At 44.8% G+C, this 26,648-nt stretch overlaps 3 protein-coding genes across 4 annotated transcripts in view; 2 read left to right on the top strand and 1 right to left on the bottom strand.

Annotated features, from left to right (window-relative positions):
• LOC139049410 (pancreatic lipase-related protein 2-like) overlaps positions 1-23,997 on the top strand; it is a 32,838-nt gene extending 8,841 nt beyond the window's left edge. For both annotated transcript variants that reach the window (XM_070524709.1, XM_070524710.1), the window contains 8 exons: positions 6,544-6,690; positions 8,621-8,729; positions 10,008-10,127; positions 12,267-12,398; positions 16,214-16,474; positions 18,245-18,365; positions 20,927-21,106; positions 23,732-23,997. In XM_070524709.1, the coding sequence (XP_070380810.1) occupies positions 6,544-6,690; positions 8,621-8,729; positions 10,008-10,127; positions 12,267-12,398; positions 16,214-16,474; positions 18,245-18,365; positions 20,927-21,106; positions 23,732-23,819 (1,158 nt within the window). In that variant the 3' untranslated portion in view covers positions 23,820-23,997. The remainder of the gene's footprint in view (positions 1-6,543; positions 6,691-8,620; positions 8,730-10,007; positions 10,128-12,266; positions 12,399-16,213; positions 16,475-18,244; positions 18,366-20,926; positions 21,107-23,731) is intronic.
• On the top strand, positions 672-2,862 carry LOC139049412 (myb/SANT-like DNA-binding domain-containing protein 1). The gene is made up of 3 exons (XM_070524712.1): positions 672-1,294; positions 2,020-2,182; positions 2,542-2,862. Exons 1-3 carry the CDS (start codon positions 1,050-1,052, stop codon positions 2,845-2,847), a joined length of 714 nt encoding a protein of 237 aa, XP_070380813.1. The 5' UTR covers positions 672-1,049; the 3' UTR covers positions 2,848-2,862.
• Positions 2,197-4,852, bottom strand: LOC139049411 (uncharacterized). Its single transcript, XM_070524711.1, has 2 exons — positions 3,889-4,852; positions 2,197-3,470 (listed from the first exon to the last, which is right to left on the bottom strand). The coding sequence occupies exons 1-2, from the start codon at positions 4,563-4,565 to the stop codon at positions 2,891-2,893; spliced, it is 1,257 nt and encodes a 418-aa protein (XP_070380812.1). The 5' UTR covers positions 4,566-4,852; the 3' UTR covers positions 2,197-2,890.
• Positions 23,998-26,648: the final 2,651 nt, after the last annotated feature.

Here is a 26,648-nt window from a genome sequence, read left to right as displayed (position 1 = left end):
TCGGACGACGTCCTCTGAGATCGCAGAGCAGGCTGCAATAGCGATGGCCTTATTGGACGACAAGAGGACATCAATCTACAGTGACTCCATATCAGCTGTTAGGGCATTTGCCAAAGGAACCATATCCGAGCTGGCCCTATAGGGATACTAGGAAGCAAGGAGATCAAGCCACACACATTGATCTGGTTTCCAGCCCACATAGGACAGATCGAGGGTGCCCCGCCCAACCTCAACGAGTCGGCACACGGAGCTGCGCGAGGGATCATCAACCGCGTAGCTATCGGGCAGCGTGACGCTGGGGGTACTGACAATCGGGACTCTCCTTCCTCGTACACCGAAATTACCAAGCACTTTTACTTGGCTCGGAGGATCTACCCCCTCCAACTTTGCAAACTCAATAGACCTCAGGCTTTGACACTAAGGCGTCTACAGACGGGGGCATACCCAAACCCCCTACTTCTTCACAAGATGTACCCCGAAATTGCATTGTACACAAATGCATGTGCACTATGCAATGACTTAGCGAATTTACCTCACATGCTCTGGCGATGTCCCGCAACACTTTTTCACATTGGGATGCGGTCCTACACAGTCCCAACCTCGAAGAGCAGTGTCCAACGGGCCAGCGACGCGGCGGAGAGGCGTGAGAGCGGACCCTAAAGGACCCTAATACCCCTGTCACACGAGCACTTTAAAGGCATTTGAAGAAAAAGACATCTCACACAAAGGAGTTGCATCCGCAGACACACGCCAAAGTTTAATCTCTTTTTCAGAAGCGGTCTTTTCCGAAACCGGAGATCACCGATCTCTTTTACGGCTGGAAAGGCGTAGCCTCCAACGCAGTGGGCACCAGTAATTATCATGCAATAAAGAAACGAAGCAAAAGTGCATTTTTATTTCAAGTGTACACATCACAAAAAAGGGTTTTGTCTTTCGTTGAACCTTAAGTAGGCGCAGTTTTGCACTTTTTGCACGGCACTCTCGTAAGCAGTTCGAAAATATCACGTGACGCTAACAGACGATGCAAATTCGCGCCATTTTCTGCGACCATGGCTACGGCGAGCGGTACCGACGAACAGCCTCCGGCACGCCAAAGAAAACCGCGGGTACAGTGGTCGGAGAGAGACACCTGGGCGTTAATCAAGTTATGGGAAGACAACCTGCCCTCGCTGCGTGCGCAGAAGCACAACGGAGGCGTTTACGATGGCATTGCACAAGCATTGACGAGCATGGGTGTACCTCGCACAAAGGCGCAAGTGCACAGCAAGATAGAGAACCTGGGACAGACCTACAGGTAAGACAAAGCACAGCAGTAAGCTGTGAGCGCTAAATTTACCTTGAAGCGGCTTCAGGCTGTGGTCGCAAGCTGCAAGCTCTCGTTTGTGGTGTCGCGACCTCAGCATCGAACGTTGTTTCCGTAGTAGGCAGCGACGGAACCCTAATCTAGCGGACGGAGCCGTAGTAACGAAGGTTTTAAGGCAGAGACCCTTCATTTCAGCTAGCGTCGAATTTTGCAGGGCTGAACTGCGCCCTGCACACACGAAAGTCGACGACGCGCTAAAGGCTGTTTCTGCAATTCCTTTACAGTGCGAGTCGGTCTGAGTAAACGCAAATTCGCCTTCACATGCGGCGAAGAATGACAACCCGCGCAGGTCGTCAATAGCATGATTTCGTTCGTCACAAGATAACGGGAACCTTAACTTATGGACAGGCGCATTTCACATTATATTGTACGCCTTCTCACGGCAACATATAATACGAAGCAGGAAGTCGTCTGCATGTTTTCATTTCTGCAGATGTGACTACGGTTTGCATTTTTCTCGGACCATGCGCAAGCGTTGTTCTCAGACAAGAAAACATGAGAAACTTTAAATTTTTTCGAGTAAAAAGGGTTACCTTCGCTTCTCAGGCTTTCTGTACCATCAAGTCGCGTTTGTATCTATCGGCAAACGTTTTGCTCTGTGTATATCTTTACATTTTGAGTATATAAAATTTTAGTTCTTTCGTTTTCTTATCCAGGAGCTGCCTGAAACACATGACAACAGGGTCATCACCGCCGAGCTGGCCATTCTTCTCCGAAGTCCATAGGTTTCTAGGATCCCTGCCTGTTCACGATACATCTTTAATGGAAGAGGCTGGGTGCAGCGAGAGCACAACAAGCAGCACTGCCTCCGTCGAAGAAGTAAGAAATGCATAGTGGAGACTATATATGCTTTATTACAGTCAACTAAATTTCAAGACATAATGTAGCATCAGCTGTGCTGCCAAGCCCATAATCTGCACAACCCTGCAGTGTAGCGGACTGCTCTTGTTAATACTGTGGTTCATTTCTGCTTGTGCTCACGCGCTGTTCATTTTGCAAGCTTGGCAGTGCGCTGTTTGGAGAATAAAAAAAATGCAGACTCTAAAATAAAAAAACGTGAATACATACACGCAAGGAGAGGCAGCTCTCTTGCAAGTAAAAACCCTGAACTAATTGTTTACCGCTTCACACATCAACTAATGTGGTCAATGTATTTCGGATCCCTTCTTCAAACGCAGCTGATCTTCGACATGCTTGATTCCGGCTCTGCTTCTTGTGAAGACGTCGCCGAAGATTGTTCACCTTCCGAGTCGCCAGTACAACAGGTTGAATCCAGGAACCTCGCAAGTGGCAGTTCCGAATGTGCCCGCAGGAAGAGAAGGCAACCGGCTGGCGACTTTCAAGAAAGGATGCTTGAGGAGCAGCGACGGCAGAGAGAGCAGTTTGCTGATGCGCACAAAATGGAAATGGATCTCCGTAAAGAGGGGCTCAAGTTGCAAGAGAAACTTGTAGATGCAATGTTGAAGTTTTTTAGTAAAAACTGACATGGTGTTCCACAATTGTTGCTGATTCTTGGGACTCTTGCGTTCAGTTCCTTCGCTTGTAATATTCCACAAGTGCTGTCCTGATGGCGGATGCATTTCCAATTTCAGCTTCTGTTCTGCGTGATGGCTGTGGAAATGTAGCATTGGACTGCTGCACCTCACTTAACCACTGTGGGTGGACACTGTCGTTGAAGTGCTCGCAAATGTTATTGAGCACGCAGCATGCTCGTATAGCCAAACGGGCATTGCCAACAGAACACTCCATTCTTTTCGCAATGAAACGGAACCGGGCCTTTAGCCTTCCGAATGCGTTTTCAACTATCCTCCTTGCTCCAGATAAATGACAGTTGAAATTCCTTTCAGCTTCACTGATGACAGTTCGGTGTCCAAATGGCTTCATGAGGTTTGGGGTTAGTGGAAATGCTTGATCGCATAATATTATCGGTGGGACTGCTGTGGTACCCACTGCGGCAACAGGTGCTTTGAAAAGGGGACTGTTGACAATCTTCGACAGCCGTGAAACACCAAACACATGTGCGTCGTGGCAGCGTCCTGGGGCACCGACATTGCAGTATCTGAATCGATACTTGTGGTCGACCAATGCTAGTAGGATAATACTGTGCCTGCAAGAAAAAACAAAGTGCAAAGTGAATAAAGGTTAGTGCAGCATGGCACTGCTGAGTTCACTGCCTTTAGTTACTGTGATGCGATTTTACAGTTTGCTTTTATTAATAGCTGTGAGTGCAGCTCGGATTACATTATTTCACATAATGCCACAACCGGTCGCTGTTAGCGTACTCTACATCGTATAGGAGTTGCAGTCCTGCGGAGAACTCTTTTCGTCGTCGCATTAAAATTGTCGCTGCTAAACACTGCAAGACTGCGAACCAAATTACGCGTTTTCTTAAGAGCTGCTGGTAAAATTGAATAACATTTTACTTAGCAATAAAATATGGGTCAGTCAGTTACTTTTTTTTACTACTATAAAAATGGGCCCAAACAGAACACTTACATGAAATAAGTTAAATCGTGGCCACTTACCAACCCTTGTAGTTGTAGTAGTCGGTGGCGTACTTCTTTGGAGGCGAAATAGGGAAATGGCAGCCATCAAGGGCACCGACAGCTTGAGGGAAATCGCACACGGCTTCGAACTCTTGGATGTGCCTAGGCATTTCCTCTTCAGTAATCATTCTGATCCAGTCACTTTCGAGCACAGAGACAACAGCTGCGCAAAACTCTCTGTAAATGACGTTGACGGATGAGCGCCCAACGCCGAAGAGGTTTGCCACAGTTCTATCTTCGGCAGAAGAGCACAATTTGTAGAGGCCAATGGCGACACGCTTTTCCGCAGTGATCGGGTCACGCATGTTGGTAACTTGTTTTTCGAGCACATGGCGCAGACTTTCCACGAGAAACCGGAACGTTGAGGGGTTCACTCGAAACGACTGCTTGAAGTTGTGGCCACCGAGGTGAGGCACAGTCTCCTCGAACCACTTTTCGTGGCGGATGAAAGCCCACGTCGATCGGTTGCAGACTCTCGTGGGAAGCGCCAAGGCATAAAATGTACACCCGTTGAGTAGCAACTGCCGCTTAATACGGTCTTTGACTGCCTTTGCGGCGTCTGCTTCGCTCTCTGCAGCAAGAATCCTTGCCAAAATGCATGCTATTTCGACTTTTTCCTTCGTGTCCGTGCAGTCCCCCATATTCTCGACCTCCATGTTGACTCCGATGTAAACAGTGGCCCAAGGTTGCTAGACGAACATGTAAAATTTGCTACTTCTGCGAAGACTCTTGAAGCTACCTTATTAAATCTTCTTTAATTTAACCTTTTCGAATAAACTGTATCTAAATTCACTAAAACAAGCATATTATAGTACGTTTCTAATTTCTATATTGAAATACGTTGGTTTATTCTAACTGGTTTTGTTTCAGAATCTAGCGCCATGCTTTCCATAGCGTGTTCGGAAGGAAACGATAAAAGGAGATCGCCCGCGCCGTGTGTCTGCAGCGCAACTCCTTTTAATTAGAGGTCTTTCAACTCGGTAAAGGACCGCTTAGGTAAAAGAGTTTTTGCGTGCTTGTGTGACAGAGGTATTATAAAGTTTTTCATCCATCCGTCTGCTTGCCGTGGTTTGTTCTTACTCGGGGAACTCGTTGACGTAGAATATTCGTTCAGCTAGTTGGAAAGGCTGGAATGTTGCAATAGAAAATGAGGGTAAAACTTTCTTTTCTTGAGTGTGGTGCTCTAACTGCAGCGCCGACGCGTAAGCGTGATGTTACAAATTTCAATCCATTTTCTCGTGCTCGCCCCGTTTTGACGCAGGAAAAGTTCGCGAAGCTCTCACGACCGAGTCTTTAGTTCCATTGGAATTCGGTGGATCGGATTGGACAAACGTTCATAAAGGTCCTGCAGGACGCACGTCAGCGCGCAGTGGGCGTCTCCCACGCAGGGACCGATAGGGAGCATACCTGGCGGCCGCTGTGCGAGCCTGCTGGACGGCCCATCGCTGGTCTTGTAGGAGCTGGCTTCGTAGTGTCTTCTCCCACTTGTCGGAGGTAGAGTAGAGCGGAGCGTCTCTGCACTCCCAGACCACGTGTGCGAGTGTCGCCGTGAACCCGCACGAGGGGCACGCATCGTCGGGGTAGACGTCCGGGTAGATGATGTGTAACGTGGCGGGGTTCGGATAGGTATGTGTTTGTAACAAGCGTAACGTTAGCGCCTGCGGCCTGTTTAGTTTGGGGTGCGAGGGCGGAAAGAGATGTCGTCCCATGTAAAAGTGTTTAGTGATTTCGTTGTACGTTACTGAGGCGTCCCTGTTTGCCTCCAACTCATCGAGACGTGGCTGCCCGGGGGTGACGACGCGGTCGGTAAGCGCGCGCGCAGCGTCGTGGGATGTCTAGTTGAGGTTGGGTGGCATTATTGTTAACCAATCGAGTACACCCAAATAGGCATTGTAAAATGCAAGACGCCACAGTGAGCCGGTGCGGGAAAATCAAGGCGGCGTCGCCACGCATCTTTCATTCTTGCGCCTTCTGGCATTACCCTCTCACGCAAGCGTGGTCGTTTGAATACTGGAAAAACGTACTTTACTAATACAGCTCCAATTAATGCTCCTCTTTAGTGACATGTTTAACATTTGATTTATTTATTTATTTATTTATTTATTTATTTATTTATTTATTTATTTATTTATTTATTTATTTATTTATTTATTTATTTATTTTTCGTGCAAGTTTAGCGAGATTTGTCAGATACGGGAGGCCTCTCGGCATCTATTCAAAACTAGGGGTCAATGTAGGTTCCAGTTGATTATGTCTAGAATTCTGGCTAGAGTAAATCAATTAGTTCTCTTCGAGGGGCAGATATATTCTTGAAGCACTGGAATGCCGGTACTGAACATAGTTATCGAGCCTCCCCCTCCCCCCTCCCCAACGGGACTTGTACGAAGCAATTAGCTCTCTAGTTTCATATGTATTCGCAGGAGTTCTCCACGACCGAGCTAGGAACTTTCGCTGTTACCGTATTATCGCACTCGCACGTCCTGGCGCTTAGCTTCCAATTTATCATTAGTTGCTTCGTAAACAGTGGCCCTTATTCGTTATGTCAATTGTTTCCTTTATGCAACGTCAGCAGTGGGATAAAACTGTATGTGGTTATGGCAATTTCTCATTCATTGTTTCGTTTTTTCGCTAAAGGACATGAAAACAGCCTTCCTACTGGTCGGAGACTACAACATCATCATCGTCGATTGGCGAGGGGGCAACGGCCTTCCGTACACGCAGGCTACAGCCAACACGAGACTGGTGGGAGCCGAAATCGCCGTGTTCATCAAGAAACTTCAGGTCATGGGCGGAACGCATCCGTGTCTTCTGGAAAAGTTATTCAGATTGAATAAGTTTTTTTGCCGTTAGTAGCTCGGGTGCTCCTAACTGAATATCACGAGAAAAAAAAAGTAAATCGTATTTCTCGACAACCACTGCAGCAATTTCGATTATTTTGTCGCATTTAAATAAACAGTAGCTTTTAAAGGTATTTAAAGTACCATTTAAAAGACTGTAAGAAGTAGATTTGCGATTTAGGCTGTGAATGTTTTTACGAAAATTGCGCTAATTGCAAATTAAGAAAAGCACTCAAGGATCAAGTTTATAACTCAATAACTCAGTAACAATAAATGATATCACAATTCTGTAAACTGCACCCTATGATAAATTTAAAGGGGACAAAATGGATATACTGCACACCACTTTGAAGTATACCACAATTTTACGTAGCACTTTTGCGAAACACTCTTAAACATTCTAATACCATCGCGTAAGCTGTAAATTCGTTTGTAAGATTTCTCAGCTTTAGTTGCTTTAACAGATGCAGTTTACGTAACGGCGATATCTAATGTTGGTGTTCCGTAACATATTATTTAACATCCCGCTTCTATTCTTCTAATATTTCATAATTCGGCAATTTTAGTTAGTCATTCAATCTTTAAAGCGATATTCTGCTTCGTAGAATCAGTAGAGTCTAACGCTCTCTCTCAAATTCAACAAATGTTATTTAAATTGGTCACACGGTTGCTTCATAAAAGTTTTTTTTTCGTTTTACGTGTACTTGAATAGAGAAATTGGAGTTGTCCTCTAGCTAAATTTTCGTTTTACCAGCATTAATTCATCTAAAGCAACACATTTACCTAGCACAACCACCACCGTCATCATCATTTCTTCCTTTAATTCTTGTTGCATAACAGAGAAATAAAGTAGCCGAGGTACTGCCCCAATCTCTCCCCAGCAATTCTTGTGCAGAGAGTGCAGAGAACAGAATTACAGGGACATCTTTTCAACACGTCATTTCTATCGGGTGAACTTTAAGAGGCGGTGACCCTCTTCAGCCGTAGTGGATGGACTTTGCGAGCGTAATGAATGCGTCAAATCAAAGCCGGATTTCGCGCTGTCTCTGAGATAAAATCCAGGATGTGTACTCTACGATGATAAAGATCTCTCCATGACGAAAAGCTGTGAAGGCTAACTTCGATATCTCGCGTTCCGCTGATTAGGATAAGTTAAAATCAATAATTGTCATCCACCCGAATGTAGCACGAAGTTACGAAGCAAATCCCTGTGGGTTACTCAGAAAGAAAGCTTCGCAGTTGAGGGAAAAAATCGTCATGCTCCGGGAATCCGTGTTGGTTGCATTTGTGGCTTCCTACTACATTCGGGTGGATGACAATTTTTTTTTCCATGAGCTTTTCTTCACATTGCGGGATTCTGCCGAAATGATTTGCTGGATTAGTTAGTTATGTAGGGTTTCTCATTATAAGTGTTAGCTTAAACTAAATAATTATTTATGCGCTAAATTCAGGACATGATAACTTTATCAGCAGGATACAAGTAAACGCTTTCACTTACGGAAGTTTTCTTTGCAATCTACGTAGGCCTTTCCTAACGATGCATCTGCGAAGATACTTTGCATCCGTGCCAAAATGTATTCATGCATTCTTATTTTTGTTCATTCTATTTAGATTATGGAAATCAGGGCCCGATAAATTGTTATTTGTTCACTCGGGTGCCTGGCCACATCCCAGCGCTATTAATAATTAGCAATTACAGCACCAGAAAGTATTTTTTTTTTGTTCTTGGAACAAAACGATACCGCGTAAGTTCATCGTTTCACTATCTAGGTGCCTTCGGATAGCCCAGCACAATGTATACTTTGCAACTACAGCAGCAAAACGTTTTTTTTTTCTTTTCATCTTAAGCAAGGCTCTATGGTTCTATTCCACAGGCCCTCTTCGGCGCAAAACCCGAATCGTTCCACATTCTCGGCCACAGCCTGGGCGCCCACGTTGCCGGCTATGCCGGTGAACGAATACCTAGTCTCGGACGAATCACAGGCAAGAAAACATTTCTCTTGATTTTACCATGATCCTCCTTGAGAAGTCGTGAGCTCCAAGGCGACCAAAGCAACGTGAAAACAACGGCAAGCCACTAAATTTCAGACCTGACCGGAATCCGTAAGCCCGATTGCAGTACGCGAAGTCCATCAGGGTGACCTAGCAACGGTGAGTAGACAACATACTGAAAACAAACCCAGATGGGACTTCAAATGTGCACTGCCAGGACATCGACCTCTCCCGGCCCTTTAAAATTACTCCTTTACTTTGTCGTACGACTTCCTTCGATGCCAGCGAATTTCCTAATCTTATCAAGTCAACTTATCCTCTAGTGCCACAGACTGCATTTCAAGTCTTTTGGGACATATTCCGTTATTCTAGTGACCATAGTTCACTTGCACTGCATACTACGCGGTCTGCGCAACTCCACCTCCCCGTCCGCACCTCAACTGTTATTATTAACAGCGAGGCCTTGCACTGACGCGACGGGAACGTTGACTCAGCTAATGAGGACTTTGTATCAGGCTCCGTGCTGTTCTAATGCTTTTATCAACAACACACCCCGCCACCCTCCCTCTCTTCTTGTTTCTTTTTTTGTGTGTGTGTGTGTGTGGGCGATGTTCAGTAGGATTTGTTTCCGTGTTTCTGTTTTGTTTATTCTTTCTTTCTCGTTATTTTAAAACTTTCCAAATTCTCTTTTTTCGTTTAATGATACCATACTTATACTCAGATTCTATTTCACTTCATTTTCATTGCATATAGCGTAAGAGTTAAAAAACAATATGTAATTATTGACCAATTCTCCAAAGTAGATATGCTCTAGCAAGTACGCACTCTACTCGGCTACTGTACCCGTGTTTGTTTTCTTACTCGCGCTACCGTCTTCCTGACGAACAGATATCGAACACGCAGCCCGATTGCTGGAGAGATAGTGGTGGTCTAGTTGGTTGTCTACCCGCCGCGGTTGCTTAGTGGCTATGGTGTTAGGCTGCTGAGCACGAGGTCGCGGGATCGAATCCCGGCAACGGCGGCTGCATTTCGATGGGGGCGAAATGCGAAAACACCCGTGTACTTAGATTTAGGTGCACGTTAAAGAAGCCCAGGTGGTCGAAATTTCCGGAGTCCCTCCACTACGGCGTGCCTCATAAGCAGAAAGTGGTTCTGGCACGTAAAACCCCATAATTTAATTTAATTTTAGTTGGTTGTCTGTTTACGACAGTATTAGCTCGCTTCTGACTTGCCTACGCTGCAGCCGTGTTTCACCGTGTTTGACTGCAGGTCTGGACCCAGCCGAGCCGTACTTCCAGAAGATGCCCAAGGAAGTCCGCCTTGATCCTACAGACGCCGAGTTCGTAGATGTCGTCCATACCGACGGCGCCTCGTTTGTCCTGGACATACGTAAGCTGGGCGATAAGCAAGAGATGAAATAGCTTTGTCACGGCACGAGACAAAATTTATACATTTCAAATTTATGCATACTCAAAATGCCTCGAGTGGCCAGACGCGTGGCAATTTTTCATGTATTCGCTCGCTTCTTTGATCCTTGAAAAAAAAAAAACTTTTATGAAGCTTGTATGGAGCAAAAGAAAGCTGTATCGGAAGTTTCTCGCCTTTGTCTACGATTTCCACACTGACACTTTTCCTCTGGCTATATTTGAGAAGGTGACTAATTAATTAAGACTAATCATGCAATTAGGTGGAATGAAAAAAATAATATGAGTACATCCAAGCGACAGCAAACAATGCCCTGGTTTTGTCCAGCTACGTGGCATTTGCGTATATTTCGTATTTGACTCAGGTTGCATGGCGCATCGGGAAATATATCCGTACTCATCGAAATTTTCTAACCAATAACAGAATATTAGAAAATAAAGCTGTCGCTCTCGGTATTTCACTCAGTGGGGAGCCTGGGAAGTGAGTCAACTCACGACATTTATTTCCCTTAAGCCACATCACAGCCGTCAGAGTCCAGTAAAGCTGCAATACAGTCTCGAGACTGTATTGCACTATACTGTATACTGTACTGTATACAGTATAGTATACTGTATTACTGTATACTGTACTGTATACGGTATCTTATACTGTGTTACTGTATACTGTGTACAGTATAGTATACTGTATTACTATATACTGTATAGCAACGATGTACAGTGTACTGTACTGTATACTGTACAGTATTGTATACAGTACAGTATACTGTATATTGTATTGCACTATATTGCACTATACTGTTGTATAGTGCACGGATCCGTGCACTATACAACAGTACGGCGCAGCGTTATCAAGCTCCCGCGCTCGTTCGGATACAAAGCTATTCAAGAGAGTATCCTGTCATCAGGGGTCGCGCAGAACAGACACGCCGCGCTACAACCTCAAACCCGACGCATATTCAGTGTAGGTCTCCAAGCCTTGCGGAATCCTGCTTCGCCGTGGTGAAAAGGAAATGTAACGCTTCAGCTCTCATGCCCCTCACAACTCCCTTACGTGAGATATCGTATCTATCGCATTCCTTCACTGATTAACGGGAACGCTGCGGCGGCAGCCCGTCGTTTCCAATTTTAGCTGAAAACTGCTTCCCTCGAAGTTGGTATCCATAGTGTGGCAACTGTAATCGCATCCGTTATAGCATGACCGCTGTCGTCGACAGGACGGGGACAATGTAGCGTATCGAAAACTGGCAAAAAAAGGTACTTACTCTGGCAGTTCAGCAGTATCGACATGAACTGCACGTGTAGAAGAGGCCCGTGTGTGTTGGAGCGATATCCCTGTGAGATTACAGGCTCCTGCACCGTGCAGCACCAAGTTGCTGCGCGGGAAAGGGTGAACAACACAAAGGGGGGATTCTAAAATTCTGCAGTTTTACATGTCGTAGTTACGATTTGATTACAAGGCACCACGTAGTAAGGGGGGGGGGGTGTCTCCCGATTAATTTCAATAACCCGGAATTCGTCAAGGTGAACCTAAATCTACGTAAAGGGCCGATTTCCTTTCATGTAGTCCACACGAAATGTGGACGCGGCGGCCTGGATTGAAACCGCGACCTCCAGTTCAGAAGCACAGCGACATATTCGCTAAGCAGCTTTAGCGAGTGGAGGGCGCTTTCAGTCTTCAGTAAGCCCATGCAGTTACAGTGATTATAGTGTCCACAAGTCGACTATTTGCAACGTGTATTTACATTATATGTGGAAAATGTTCTTTGTGCTGATATTCGTGACTTACAATTGCTTTTTTTTTTTTTGCTAATACAGGCCCTTGCCTTTTTTGCAGTTTATGAATTAATTTGTCAGCCTTGGATGCGCGCACAGTTGGTGTTTTCTCTTGTTTCTATAATTCTTTGGATTTGCTCACTTTAAACCTTTCTCCTCCTTAAGTGCATCTGATTTAGCTTGTCTGGTTGAGTCCTATTCTCTGCCTTCATCTCCCTTCTCTCTCTCTCTCTCTCTCTTTCTTTCTTTTTTTCTTTCTTTCTTTCTTTCTCACTCACTTTTTCTTATCAACTGCGCCATTACATGACACACCGTTTCTTCATGTCACTAGTGAAAGGAGAAGGGCTCGGAATGTACGATCCCGCGGGTCACGTGGACTTCTACCCCAACGGAGGCATCAAGATGCCCGGATGCGAGTTCAGTACGAGAGTGTTCAAGTTCGTCACAGAAGGTCTCGTCAACGGTGAGCCTTGCCTCCAAATATAACCTGATAATTCCTTCTCTGGAGTCGTTTGGGGCAGCGAAGCTAGCGAATTCATGCGTAGCCCGAGATTCTATGAAATATTTAGGGAATATTGTAAGTAATAGGGCCCTCCACAAAACGCACAACGATATATAGGCCGAACAGGGCACTGAAATTACGCTCCGCTGTTGTTCGTTACACGAAAACTAAGATGGTTGCCGAAAGTTCTGCTTTACTAAGTCCGTATAAAGAACCTGTATAGGCAGCGGTTTGTCCTCGAACTACGTACAGTCTCATTCACTATGAGCTGCAACACGGTACTCATGGTTCAAGGGGCTCCAAAACTGCACGGCGGCGTGCAGTTTTGGAAAGAAAGCCTCAGTTTCGCTCGAAAGGCGAAGTACCGATTGCGATAGCAAATTTGTAGTCAGGTATGCGATCTAAGGATAGTAGTTGTACCGGCCATACAAACTTGCAAACATAGGCGTGCTAACTAAATTAACAGGCATGCAAATGCAAAATAAACAGTTGTTAAAAAAAACATCAGAAGTTACGGAAAAGGAAAAGAAAGAAATTGACTTGCTGTGCCAGCCCTTCGAAAGTGGATGTGCAGCGAAGCTGTTGCGAAGCCACCACTACAACTGTTGAGGGGGGTACGCAATGCTTTATTGATGGTTTGGATGCTTGTTCTGAGCTTGTTCATTATTGAAACGTATACGCTGTTCTGTATGCATGCTGTAAGCGAAATTCCAATGAATGTATGCACTGTTCGCTTCACTTTGCTGAGTCCTTGTAGCCTCTGCATTACGAGAGGGATGAGCCATTGTGTTTTTGCTTGCTTAAGTGGGTCTGAGCCATTGCTGATGACGATAATTTTTGTTCACTGACTAACACGAGAAATGCCGACCACCGAGAGGCTAACAGCATCGCTGTGAAAGCTAATGAAAGCTAGACAGAATAAATGCATGGTCTGTTAAAAGGAAAACATCACTGGTTGTAACGAAAAAGATCAAACTGCTACATGACTAGACTGCAAGAAAGACTAATTGGCAGGCCAGAAGCAAAAATAGCCGCTTGTCATGTATTAGACGATAAGAAGGGGAACCGAGGGACCCGGCTTTGTAGTAAGGGCACCGTCTTTGTAAGAGCGCTCGCAAATATTTGTTAGTCAGAACCACGGAGTTTATCTTACTCCGTGGTCAGAACCATATGAAACCAACAGATAATGAAAAAAAGGAAAGCATAGGGGAAATTATTTGTAGTTTTCAACTGAAGTATGAAAATGAGAAGATAAAGGGAAATAGAGGGGGAAAACTTGCTGACGGTGAGAGCCAAATCAATAACCTCCGTATTAGGCGCGTTGGACTACTAATTGTGATACAGCCACGGCAGTACCCACGTCTATGCATTCTTGGGTATTTGTGCATGTGCACAAGATCTAGTCTAACCCGCCATGGTTGGTTAGCGGCTATGGCGTTGCGCTGCTAAGCACGAGGTCGCGCGATCGAATACCTGCCACGGCGGCCGCATTTCGATGGGGGCGAAATGCGAAAACCCCCGTGTACGTAGATTCAAGTGGACGTTAAAGAACCACAGGTGTCCCACATTTATGGTGTCCCCTACTACGACGTGCCTCATAATCAGAAAGTGGTTTTGGCACGTAAAACCCAATAATTTAATTTACTACGGCGGGCCTCACAATCAGGTCGTGGTTTTGAAACGTAAAACCGCATAATTTTTAAGATCTAGTCCAAAAGAGTGTTAACCATCGCGACATTTCCGACCCAAAACCGACAACAAAGCTCGCATTACCGATTTTGTTTCTGCATTGCGTAAAAATCTCGGTCGCTGTTTTACTTCTGATAATTGTAATTTGCCATACTTTGTTCAGCATGGTGGAGAACAGTAACTTGTTTTTAACAGCCGGTTGTTGCGAAATATTTGGTTAGTTCTGATATTCGAAAATACTGAATAGTTCATTTTCGTATGCGTATACAATATTCCACACCAACGATTCGTATACGAAACTTCGAATATTCGCCCACCCTATAGTAAGTACATTAGCAAACCTAAAGCGATCTATACCCTGCCGGTAAATTCGCTGTTTTCCTTCAGCTGCACGGATACTAGACCAAAATTAAACGTATGGGTAAATTATTTACTTCACGTTAGCTTATATTGGAGTTTTATTGGAGTGTTCTTAAAATCCACTTCAAAAAGGTAGCGAGAACTTTATTGACTTTTCTGTCTCACTTCAGTGATACGCTTAAGAAAATATTGGCAACACTAAACTGTAATGGTTCATAACTTGCGATGGAAAACGAGACCTGTCGATAACAAACATAACTATCACTGATGCATTTTTAAGCCTTTTTTATTGCAATGGCAGTCGCGTAATCCGCAAGAGAGAGCCAATCTTTATAGTACGTGCCACATGGGGTCACTACACACACACACACACACACACACACACACACACACACACACACACACACACACACACACACACACACGCACACGCACGCACGCACGCACGCACACGCACACGCACGCACGCACGCACGCACACGCACAACACACACACACAAACACACACACACACACACACACACACATATATATATATATATATATATATATATATATATATATATATATATATATATATATATATATATATATATATATATATATATATATATATATATATATATATATATATATATGTCCATTTGGTGCGCCACTGCTGAAAGGCATGCATACAAAGAGCTTAGAAGTATGGTTGTTTAGGCTAGTTGGTTAGATACAGCAATGGGGGTACAGAACAGTCAGTGTCTTCCAGCGCTATCACCCACATTGATGCAAACAGCGACACAGGAAGCAACGACACGAACAACATAAACACCGTTGCTTCTCCGTGTCCGTGCTATAGCACACCTGTGTTTCAGTAACAGGATCCCCACCAACTTGTTCGTCCTGCCATTCTAACACCCGTTTTCTTGAACGATCATCGACCAGGAACTATTCCTCCGCGCCACTGTGCTGTAGAACTATTTGTTGGGCAAGTTGGTTCTGCATAGCTAAACAAGCAAATTAGCGCGAGATGGAAGGATTAATTAGTCAGCAGTCGAGGTAAGTAAGAGATGATTAGAGCACTCGTGGTAGAAAAGCAGGGGAGATAATGATAGGACCGGGCTCATTGCAAGTGTAAGTAACAGTACAGCATATTTAGTGATATACGTCTTGAATGCTAAAGTTAATATCGAAATCAGATAGGCAAAAGGCTAGGTAGAGATATGTGTAATAAAACCTGAATATGGTTAAAAGGGTAAACAAAAACCCGGGGCACTTCGCCGACCAAATAAAGATTTAAAAGAAAAGAAGACGTTTCGGCTCCCACACGGGAGCCTTTATTTGGTCGGCGAAGTGCCCCGGGTTTTTGTTTACCCTTTTAACCATGTTTCATCCCGACCAGACGGGCTTCCGTCAAACACTGAACTTCATAAAGCCTGAATAAATCAAGCAGGACTGTTTCGAAGGGGGATTCGAGTTGGAGGGCTGAGTGGAAGGACGTTCTAGAGTATGCTGGGGTATGGGACTATAGAATTACGGAAACGACAGAGCGTATTCAATAAGTGGCAACGGGCTTACGATAAGCGGCACTTTACGGTGTCATCATCATCATCATCATCATCATCATCATCATCATCAGCCTGGTTACGCCCACTGCAGGGCAAAGGCCTCTCCCATACTTCTCCAACTGCCCCGGTCATGTAAACGGTGTCACGTTTACAAAAAAAAATCGCTCTGCGCAGGTGCTCGCGCCATCGGCATTTGCCACCACCAGAGGGCGATCGACTACGTCATCGAGTCCATCACCGACGCGCACTGCCCGTCGCTGGCGTTCGCCTGCTCCTCGTACGAGATGTTCGAGAAGGGCCGCTGCTCGGACTGCGGCCGCGACGGCTCTAAGTGCGCGCGCATGGGCATGCACTCAGACGGCTGGAAGCGCTTCAAGAACGACAGCCGCTCGGTGCGCATGTTCACCGCGACGAACAGGGAGCCCCCGTTCTGCCGTGAGCACACGTGGAAGAGAGCGGGCTTAACTAGGCCTAACTCTTACCCTAGGCCTAGCGACCTCGTCATCCGCATTCAACGACTGTATACAGGCGCTGCATCCTATATATACTAAGCTTGAATACTATGTTCCTTAAAGCCTAACCAATAAGCTAGGCTTCTAGCTTTTAGAGCCACAAAACAGCTACCGCTAGACGAGGCTTCGTGGCACAAAAAGAGTAATAAAAAAGCACAGGCAGTGACGCCATTTTTGTGTTACAGATAGGCTTAACTCCTAATTCTTTCAACGGGCACTAAGCAAAATATCGGGCGCGGATGTATCGATAATGTGTGTTTCTGGAACAGCAGTCACGTCACTCTTATCGCCACTTTTATCGTGAGTAGCGACGCTATGGTGACGTTCGCCGCCAGTGGATGCCAATGGTTCAGTGTGACGTCACGTATTTCGTCAGCATCTAACCGTCAAAATACATGACGTACCTGGTAACAAAAATTACACTGCATTGTAAAGAAATCTCAACGGAGCATATTCTCAGAACTTTCTGTCCGCAAGAACCACCCAAATGCGAGAAAAACAGGGTGAAAATTCATGACGTCACGCTGACGTACCGGCGCTGCTATTTGCGCACGAAATTCAAGGCAGAAAATGTCGACCTCGGCTAATCTCGCTTTCCCGCCGGAGAAATCCAATGAGAGTTCTGAAAAAAAAAATTCGGTAGCCTGGGCTGATTTGTTGCTTTTAGAGACTACTTGTCTGAAAAGAAGGGCATAAATTCCCACGTAATACTTTCATCCATTTTTGTTTTATAGGTCGCAAAAGAGCATCAGAACTTCCATAGCACGAATGTTGCATAATCTCTCTCGCCTTCGTGTCTTTTATTTAGGCACGTTTTCACAGATGCTTTCATAAATAATACTTGTTTTGTACTTATTTGTTTACCACGCCACTAAGATGTTGTATACGATCGTAGTATATATAGATAAATAAATAAATAACTAAATAACACTGGATCTCACGCGCGATGCATGCACAGTATACAGACAGTTTAAAGCGCATCTACAATTAACAAAACGCGAGCATCTCAGTCATCCGCATTTCTTTTGCCATCAATCATTAAATCAATTATGGGGAACTCTGGTACCTTCTTATAAAACCATGAAAAGCTTGGTGATAACCTTCCCGTGCTTTTATCATAGTATACTGATGTTCGGTTGTTGCCTGTGCATATCATGACCCTTCGTGTTTCTTATTTTTTTTTCAGCTTTCTATGAAACAATCGATATAATCCTTATATCCATATTTCAAGAGACATCATGTGGACTCCTTCACTCATGTGACCCTCCTATATTTACTAGACTGTGCTTTTTGGTGCTCGTGCCCGTACACGACACAATCTTCTTGCACTTGTGTTTGTGGATGTATCTTATTTTTTGAAGTGTCCGTCGTTCTTTTTATTTTTATATTTTTCTTGCGTTACGAAAGTGGCACCGAACGTAAAGGCTTGACGTTCCAAAGCTCAGCAGGAGACTATAAGGGATGCCGCAGTGGAGGGTTCTAGATTAATTTGCCCACCTGCGGTTCTTTAACGTGCTTAAACCTAAGTAAATCAACGTTTTGGCATTCCGTTCCCATCGCAAACGAAGTCGTCGCTCTCAGGATTCCAACCCGTGACCTCGTACCCGGCAGCGCAACGACATAGCCACTTATACATACGGTGAAGTTTGACAACTGTTCAGAATAGTAACCACGGTTCTCCTACTTTACGCAGTATTCCACTTCCTGGTGAACGTCGAGATGTTCAACAATCCGGGCGCTTCCGCTGCAAGCGGTGACTTGATTCTCAATCTCGAAGGAACGAGGAACAGTTGCGATATGAAAGTCAACAGAGGGTACGTTATACTAATTCCCACATCGCACCTAGTGCTCATAGCACTTCTACACTGCTGGACGGCTTGAACATGCCAAACCTACTGTCCAATCTACTGCCCAAACAGAGAACAGCCACACTGCGACGGAGTACCGACACATGTTTTCGAAGCCCGCAGAAAGACGACCGCACATTTCCTGCACGTAAATGGATCATATTTATGAAGTACGAAATTGGGGACAACATTATAGAATATTTTAAATTTATACTAATGTTAGCGCGAACGGATCGCACGAATGCATTATGACGTCAGGATGCGTGCAGTTCCCGGGTATACGAACTGAAAATGGGTCGGGTAAAAAGGCATTGAACTTAGGCAGCTCTGGTCCTTCCCACTAGTTCATTTTTTGGGGGGGAGGGGGGGTGCAGGGGGGGAGAAGAAGACAAATCAGAAACATCATGTCTGTACTCTTCTAACGCATTACTTGTACGTCAGTGAAAGTACCAGCTGCTTAGCACCTGGGCCAGTGCGCATAGAAGTAATTTCCGACGAGTTTCCTGCTGGTGTTCCAGCTTCCAAGACGAGAGTATAAGTCGGGATGAAATGGTCAAGCGCCCTCACTCAAAGAGTCAATTTTTGTTCAAACGATGCGATCATCCTCACAATCATCAGCCTATTTTTTATGTCCGCTGCAGGACGAATTCGTCTCCCAGCGATCTCCAATCACCCCTGCCTTTCACGAGCAGATTCCAACTTGCGCCTGCAAATTTCCTAATTTCGTCACCCGACCTCATTTTCTGCCGTCTTCGAATGCGCTTCCCTTTCCTAGGCACCCATTTTCTAACTCTAATGGTCCACAAATAAGCTCGAGAACAAGTTAAAGACCGCGCAAAAGACGAAAGAATGAAAAATGTTAGGCAATTATATATATATATATATATATATACAAAAAAATAAAAATAAATAAAACGCAAGAAACCCACAAGAACGTGGTTGCGCTTCACATAAATTAGACTCATGGAACACTACATGTACTGGAATTGAATAAAAAACAAAACAAGTCCACTTGTCGAAACCTTGGCTCCCGCTTTTACCTTGTTCTCGTTTTGCTCATCGTCTTTCATGTACTGGTGAGATATAAATAATATTCTTCGGATCTCCGAGTAATAGATGGCTGGCTACAACGCCTTCCTTCTATCTATCTATCTATCTATCTATCTATCTATCTATCTATCTATCTATCTATCTATCTATCTATCTATCTATCTATCTATCTATCTATCTATCTATCTATCTATCTATCTATCTATCTATCTATCTATCTATCTATCTATCTATCTATCTATCTATCTATCTATCTATCTATCTATCTATCTATCTATCTATCTATCTATCTATCTATCTATCTATCTATCCTATCTATCTATCTATCTATCTATCTATCTATCTATCTATCTATCTATCTATCTATCTATCTATCTATCTATCTATCTATCTATCTATCTATCTATCTATCTATCTATCTATCTATCTCTTTCCAGCGTCAACCAACTACTACATGTTTTTTTCTCTCTCTCTCTGCGCGAAAAAGAATTTTAGTGAATCACCAGAATGCGTAGAAGGTCATATGCTTGTGAAGCGTACTCGCCTTTCTGATAACATGTTGCCTTTTTTTTTTTACCTACGCTCGTATTTCGAATAAGATAGTTAATTGGGGTTGTCAGCATTTGTGCTGGTTTTCTTGTCTCACATTTTCTGCAGCACTGCCACATGTTTTATGAGCGCATCACCAATTCGTCCTGTTTTCCCCCTTTAATGAGGCTCAACTCTTTCAAGTGTTTCTTAAATATCCCACGCTTACAAACAACTGCGCTTGAATATTGCAAGCATGAAGCCTAGTCACGTCGATGTATTCACAAGATTTTAGAAATGGTTTTAGGCGCAAAAATAAAGCGCAGGCAACAGAATAAAAGACACGGACAGGCGTACAAACAGTGTGACAGGGCGGGCAGTGCGCCTGTCCGTGTCTTTTATTCTGTTGTCCATGTCTTATTTTTGCGCCAGGACCATTTCTAAAAGCCATGTGTCAACTAGCCCCGCAGCAGACGTTAATAAATTCACAGGATCCGTCCGGAAACTCCTTACTCTGCATACATCGAATTCTGCAAACAAACGCACGTCATAAAGTCGTTTTCGAGAAATGGGGCCCCTATTATAGCTTGCGTTGCATCAGTCAGACGCTTTGGAAGGGCCTAAAGTGGGAGGAACATACGTGCGCGTGCGCTCTGTGACTCCGATAACAATACAAGTGTTCACAGAGACGTTCACTACACTGTTTCTCACTTGTGTTTTTTGTTATTAGAAAATTACGTTTTTTTTTCTGTTTCTCAAGAGATTATACCATCGACATCTTCGAGTTATTCAGCTCAATAATTAGTATTAGCTATCTGACTAAGGCAATCTGAAAGATAACTGTAGAGATTAAAAAAGAAACTATAACGATAGCACAGCTGATCACACATGTCGAACGGACGAGCTGATAGTTTACTGCTAACCCCTCAGCTGAATTTTCTTTTTTTCAGCACTGTCACGCTGTACCCGAAGGGTAAGTACAGCTTCGTGGCTAAGACGCCGGTACACGTCGGAGACATCAAGAAAGCATTCATCACGTACAAGAGCAACAGTCTACTCAGCATTTTCTCAGCCAAGATGCACCTGTGGAAAGTCAAAATCATGTCCATGAACAAGCCAACGAGCAGGCAGTGAGTATTGCGAACTCGTCGGTATATCACCTACTCGTCCAGCATGTATAGCGGTCGTGGCTGGGCTACAGCACCGACAGACAGATGCACGGTATGCACGCTGTTCGCACCATGGTTCAATCACTATACCATGCAAACCAGCGTGTTGTTGAAAAGCTGGCACTGCATTTGATCATTTTTATTGCCATTTGCATTCTTAGTTTATTTCAAATTTATGTAATTAAAAGAAACTTCTTTGAAATTTCTCCGCGGCTGGGCGTAATTAAAAGCACGTCATTGAGGTTCCGCAAGTACAGCAGCCTGAACATTTAGCGTTGCGCCACGAATGAGCAGCGAGGGAATGACTGTGTGTTAGCACGCGCCGACCCGTCACCGCTGCAATCTCGGAGGCCACGCTAAAGGAGGGAGGAGTTGACGAGCGTGCTGCTAGATGGCGCGGTCGGTCAAGAGGGAAGCGCGAGAGAAGAGCCGGAATGCAGTGCGTGGCTCATACGTGACGCGTTTCGGCAATGATGACAATACGGTGTGTCACTCACTACACGGCAATCATCGTGAGATGGGCTCTATCGGGAATGTTTCAAGAAACACTTCTCATTGTACTCACTTTTCGCTGTTTTCTCACATGTGCCCTTATTGCTGGGATCTACTACTTGGCATGGCACGGAGTAAGAAGAATAAAAACGACTTATTGTGTCGTAAAATACAGGCACTGGAGTCATATCTTGTGAGGACGCGTTTCACCCGCTTAATTAATGTATCATCGCCCGTCTCGATCAATGATAGAAGGAATCGAAAATGAAATGGAACTTTGCGAAATACGGATGGCCCGAATTTAGTGCACATGGCGTCTCGTGCGGTAGTTCTGTCGGTTCCAACGTGGTCCTGGCAAAGACGCCAACAGCTTCCCGACGACGTCTCCACGACATTGAACCAGGTTTCCCATGACAAAGAATATGATACAGCGACGTCATCCTAGCCGCGATGGTTGAGGACCAGCGCTGCGAGATAAGACGTCACGCATAAGACATGTCTATTGACTCTTTTCATCCGAGTCCATCATAGCATCCGTCTCGCAGAGTGGCCACTCCCGGCCACAGCGGGGACGTGGTTTCGAGCGAGCAAATCACAAGGAACAAACAGAATAAAATAAAAAAAATTCCTGTGATAATCGGTCCCTAGGCCTAACTTCGCACGGAATGTCGCATCGATAAGGGAGCGTGGTATAAATGGTTTCTCATTGTTACATCCACGCCGGTTCCTTTGCGCATATATTTTATCGCGAAGGTAAATTTCGAGACACGTTGTTGAATACCATCACTGCATTTCGTAGACTTGTCTCATCTAGCGTAGAAGCAGAAGTACACGTTTTTTGATAAGATGCCGCGCGAAAGATATGTTACATTGTATCTTCGGAAATAACCGTCGCACCGTCATGCTTATTAAAGCTCTCGGTGCGGTCGTATTCGGGGTGAGCATTTCGGCTATCTGCAGAAAGACACCGTCACCGTTCTTTTTACGTGTAAAATTACTCTTTCAGTCCGCCTATAGGAGCAGGCCATGTCCATTCATGATTTATTCTCAAAGAAACAGACGAGTAAATAATTCTGGGATTTTCGGTGCTAATTAAGACCACTATCAGATTATGAGGCACACCGTAGTAGTGGACTCCGAAATAATTTTGACCACGTGGGGTTCTTTATTTGGCACCTAGTGGAACCTAGTGGACGGTAGACGGGCGCTTTTGCATTTCACACTCATCAAAATGCGGTCGCCGCGGCGGCGGCGATTTGATTCCGCACCCTCGTGCTTAGCACCTCAACGCCAAAGTCACATAAGCAACGACGGTGGAGAAACAGACGAGTAGTTCAAAGCACGGCGCTAAGCAAACCCATCACCAAATCCACCTTACGTGCTAAATTACTACAAAATCACAGATGACTCTGTACCATTATGAATCTGACAAGCAATATAGCTAACAGAATTCAACAGCTGAAGGGTAGAGATTGGAAGGCAGTACGGTACGTACAAGTCAGTTCCGAGTCTTGCTTGCAGTACCTTTCTTAATAATTGAATTCCGTCACTTACCAAATGGACCAGATTCCCTTCCTTTCGACAGCAGCACTGGTGCGGTGTTCAATGAAAATGAAATGTCACATAAAGCGCGCACTGGCTTCCGACTCAGGCGCATGCGCTATCCGTTGACTGCGAGCGATCCCGTGTGGCCCAGAGAGTTTCTCACTACAGTTTCTCACTATTTGGTGTGGCGTGTAATACTTGTTCAAACGCTGCCGACCATCGGTGCGAAGAAACTGGAGCCACATAGTGTAGAGCAGAATTTGCATTGGTGCAAGTAGGTAGCAGCATATATTGCCGGGTACTGCGGGAGCGCGCGTAAAGAACAAAAGAACAGCCATAGGATCAACCGCGATAGTGCTCAGCTTGTTCTTATCGCTATGCTTGAGGCCAGTGGCCGCTCTCCGTGACTTTGTCGTTATCTGCCCCGTCATCAAACCTGCAGCCCCGCGCGGGAAGCGCAGACGGCTGCGATCGAGATTAAGCGCGCTTGCTCTAAACGGGTGTGCGAAAGTAAGATCATCGTAATCTTCTTCTTTTTTTTTCTCACAGGCAAAGAACAGAACGAACGATGGTTTTCTGCTCCACAGCTCTGGGCGGACTGACTTCCGGGAGGCTAACAGCCCTGTCGCCGTGCTGAGATTCCAATAATTTATTGAAACGCAATTCTCTATGCATTTTCTCCTGCTGCCCATCGCTGTTCGTCTTATGAGAGCGGTTCACCCAGTTCAACCATCACTGCAGCACTCGTCACATTAACATGGACCTCCTGTTCGACGACAGTCAATAAATGCGGCAGTATCGTCCGTTTGTTTATGCTTACTGTAGCATTCTTTCGACACCACCTCGCTTTTTGAAGCAGAACCACAAAGCTGACTCCATGTGCGACAAACGCTGGGCGCACAATTGTGCTCGCCGAGATAGTGCATCGAAAATGAAAGCACTGATAAAAGTAATTGTATTTATTAACATGCTCAAGGTGTTCTAGAAGAAACTATTTGGAAAGTAGATGGCTGGATGTTTGCGCTAGTTGTGTGTTGTCACGTAGCGAGTTCACTTCTTTCATTGTTTTTCACGATATTTTACATAAGGCATATTTTTTCGAGTGGTTGGAAAGGCTTCCTACAAGTGTGCTAGGCACAACACAGTTAACGGTCATTCTCTTATCCGACGTTCCTGCATAGAGAGTTCTCGGACGGAGTCGCACGTTCTTTAAACTTGAAGAAATCGCCGACCAGTTTCCAATTCTTAATCCATGCCGATGCTGTACGATTTACGCGATCGTGAAGATGTAAGGAATGTGGTGAAACTAAGTTTTCTGCGGGCAACAATGATTCGCCACTAAAGGTGCTGTACTGCGACGACATCTTCAAATGGAACGAGCAAGGAGAACACAGGACACGCGGTGTCCTTGGAACATGTGCACTGGCTCGTTCCTCTAGTAAGTGGTGCCGGGTTGCAGGATGGATCGTTACCAACTTTTCCAACTCGCAGTCCTAAATATATTAATGTTTCATCATCTTCAGCTCCCTATACGTCGAACGCAAAATGAAGGCTATTCTTTGTGATTTGAAGTTATGCGTATTGCTTCAGCTGAATCTTCTTTATTAAAGGTGAAAAAGTTGAGAACATTAGCCACAGGTAGGGCCGACTATCCTAAAATCATAGGTAGAAAAAGAAAGCTCGTGAAAGTGCAGAAGCCTTTAAATACCTACAAGAAATAGAAAAACATTAATAGAGCAAGTCCATAGATCACAGTGAAAGAAGGACAGGTTATGGTAACAAGAAAAGCACGACAGTATAAGAAATTTGAGATATCAGATACCTAGCGTTAACAAAGAATTTATCAATTCACTGTCTACGTGAAAATCTCGCGGTGCTGCCAACCTCTGTTTGTTGAGGCACGGCCAGGGTCCAAGTATTTTTTGTACAGATAAAGGGTGCCTATTTGAGGCCTTCAGATGACTGCGGAACATCTCTCTCTCTCATTTTCAATCACAAAAGACTCCGCAACCTCTGCTAATCCTCTGCGATTTTAGATTAGATTTAGCTTCCCATGACGTCCAATGTTTTAATCTCCAAGAACCTCGCTTATCTCTGCTACGTTTTTAGATTCTTTTACTTGATGTTGTTCAAGAAGGCGGAGTGTAGGCCTCCTGGAGAAGTTTTCGCATTACTCCAGCAGACGCTATTTCTGATTGAGTTACTGAGATAAAAGCATATGTCTAAGCGCCCATTTCAGTTCACTTCGTTCTACGTTGTCTTCGGCAGCCTAACATGAAGGCGTGTCTAACCGAGCTACTGCTTAGAACTGCAACTGTTCTAAGCAAAAAGACAGAAAAGCAACGATATCCAAGTTTTGTATTTGCCTCATAGAATATTGAGAGCGGGAGCTCCTGGGTGCTTATGAGTTGCCTATGAGTTGCTACTGAGTTGCTACTGGGCGTCCTCTGGTGCATGTGAAGCGGGCGTCGGGCAGAATTTGATATGCACTGTGGAAACACTTGTCCCAAACACGTCAGATGAACCTGTAGCATTTACGCTGCACCTGCGTCGCACACATCATTAAGTTTATGCACTCTTGGTTGGTGGCGCGTTTGCCTTCAATGTGTTAGACGGAGAGGGAAAGGGATATTGCCACAGTGATCGCCACAGTGTTTTGGTAGCATGCCAGTTTTAGAGAGAGGCTGAATTCTCAGCGCATAGCTTGTGCCAACTGAATGTCCGCTCTGTAGTTTCGCACTGCCCGTACAGGTTGCGCATTAACGAACGCTCCGCGTTTTTAAACAGTGGAATAATCGCGACACTGACATTCCAATTCGCGGAAGCATAGAATGCAAACCATGCAATGCATAGCTTATGGTCCCATTGTTGTGACAAGTGCCGCTTCTTGCTTGCCAGTGGCCCTGTCTGAAAGCATCGGCTGTCGGTCCGTCAACGTGATGTCACGTCCTTGAACAAACCCCATCCCTCCTCCCTTACACATCTCCCCCCTTTAGCCATATCTAAGAGGCCTTTGTGTAGAGGTGTCCTAAAACGTTTTCAGAGGCTAGGAACACATTAATAAAAAAATACTGAAAACAAATTACGTTCATGATCAGGGCAACCAGGCTGAAACACAAATGTGCGCAGCGTGAATGTGCACACGAGCACATAGTGAAATATTAGTTTGCACAATGCGTGCTTGAAGTGCGAAGAAACTCCGTGTGCTCAGTGCTGTGGTAACCGCCTTATGAAAATTTATGCGGAAACTTACGTGTGCAGCGGCCGTATTTTGTAAGAGTTCTTATTTTTTTTCAATTCTTTATGCCCAATTTCATTGGCTAGCCCTAAGCCTTGCTCAGTTATATTACAGGATCAGCCACTCAGCCGGGCGAATGATGAAAAATGAACTTGAGTGGGCAAAATCGTCATCCACCTGACAGCAGCACGATGCTACAACGGAACAACTACAAAGCTACAACATTGC

The sequence above is a fragment of the Dermacentor albipictus genome, chromosome 9, assembly GCF_038994185.2.
Source record: "Dermacentor albipictus isolate Rhodes 1998 colony chromosome 9, USDA_Dalb.pri_finalv2, whole genome shotgun sequence".
Lineage (NCBI taxonomy): Eukaryota > Metazoa > Arthropoda > Arachnida > Ixodida > Ixodidae > Dermacentor > Dermacentor albipictus.
The sequence above is the reverse complement of the archived record's forward strand: the minus strand, read 5'-3'. Positions and strand labels throughout refer to the sequence as shown.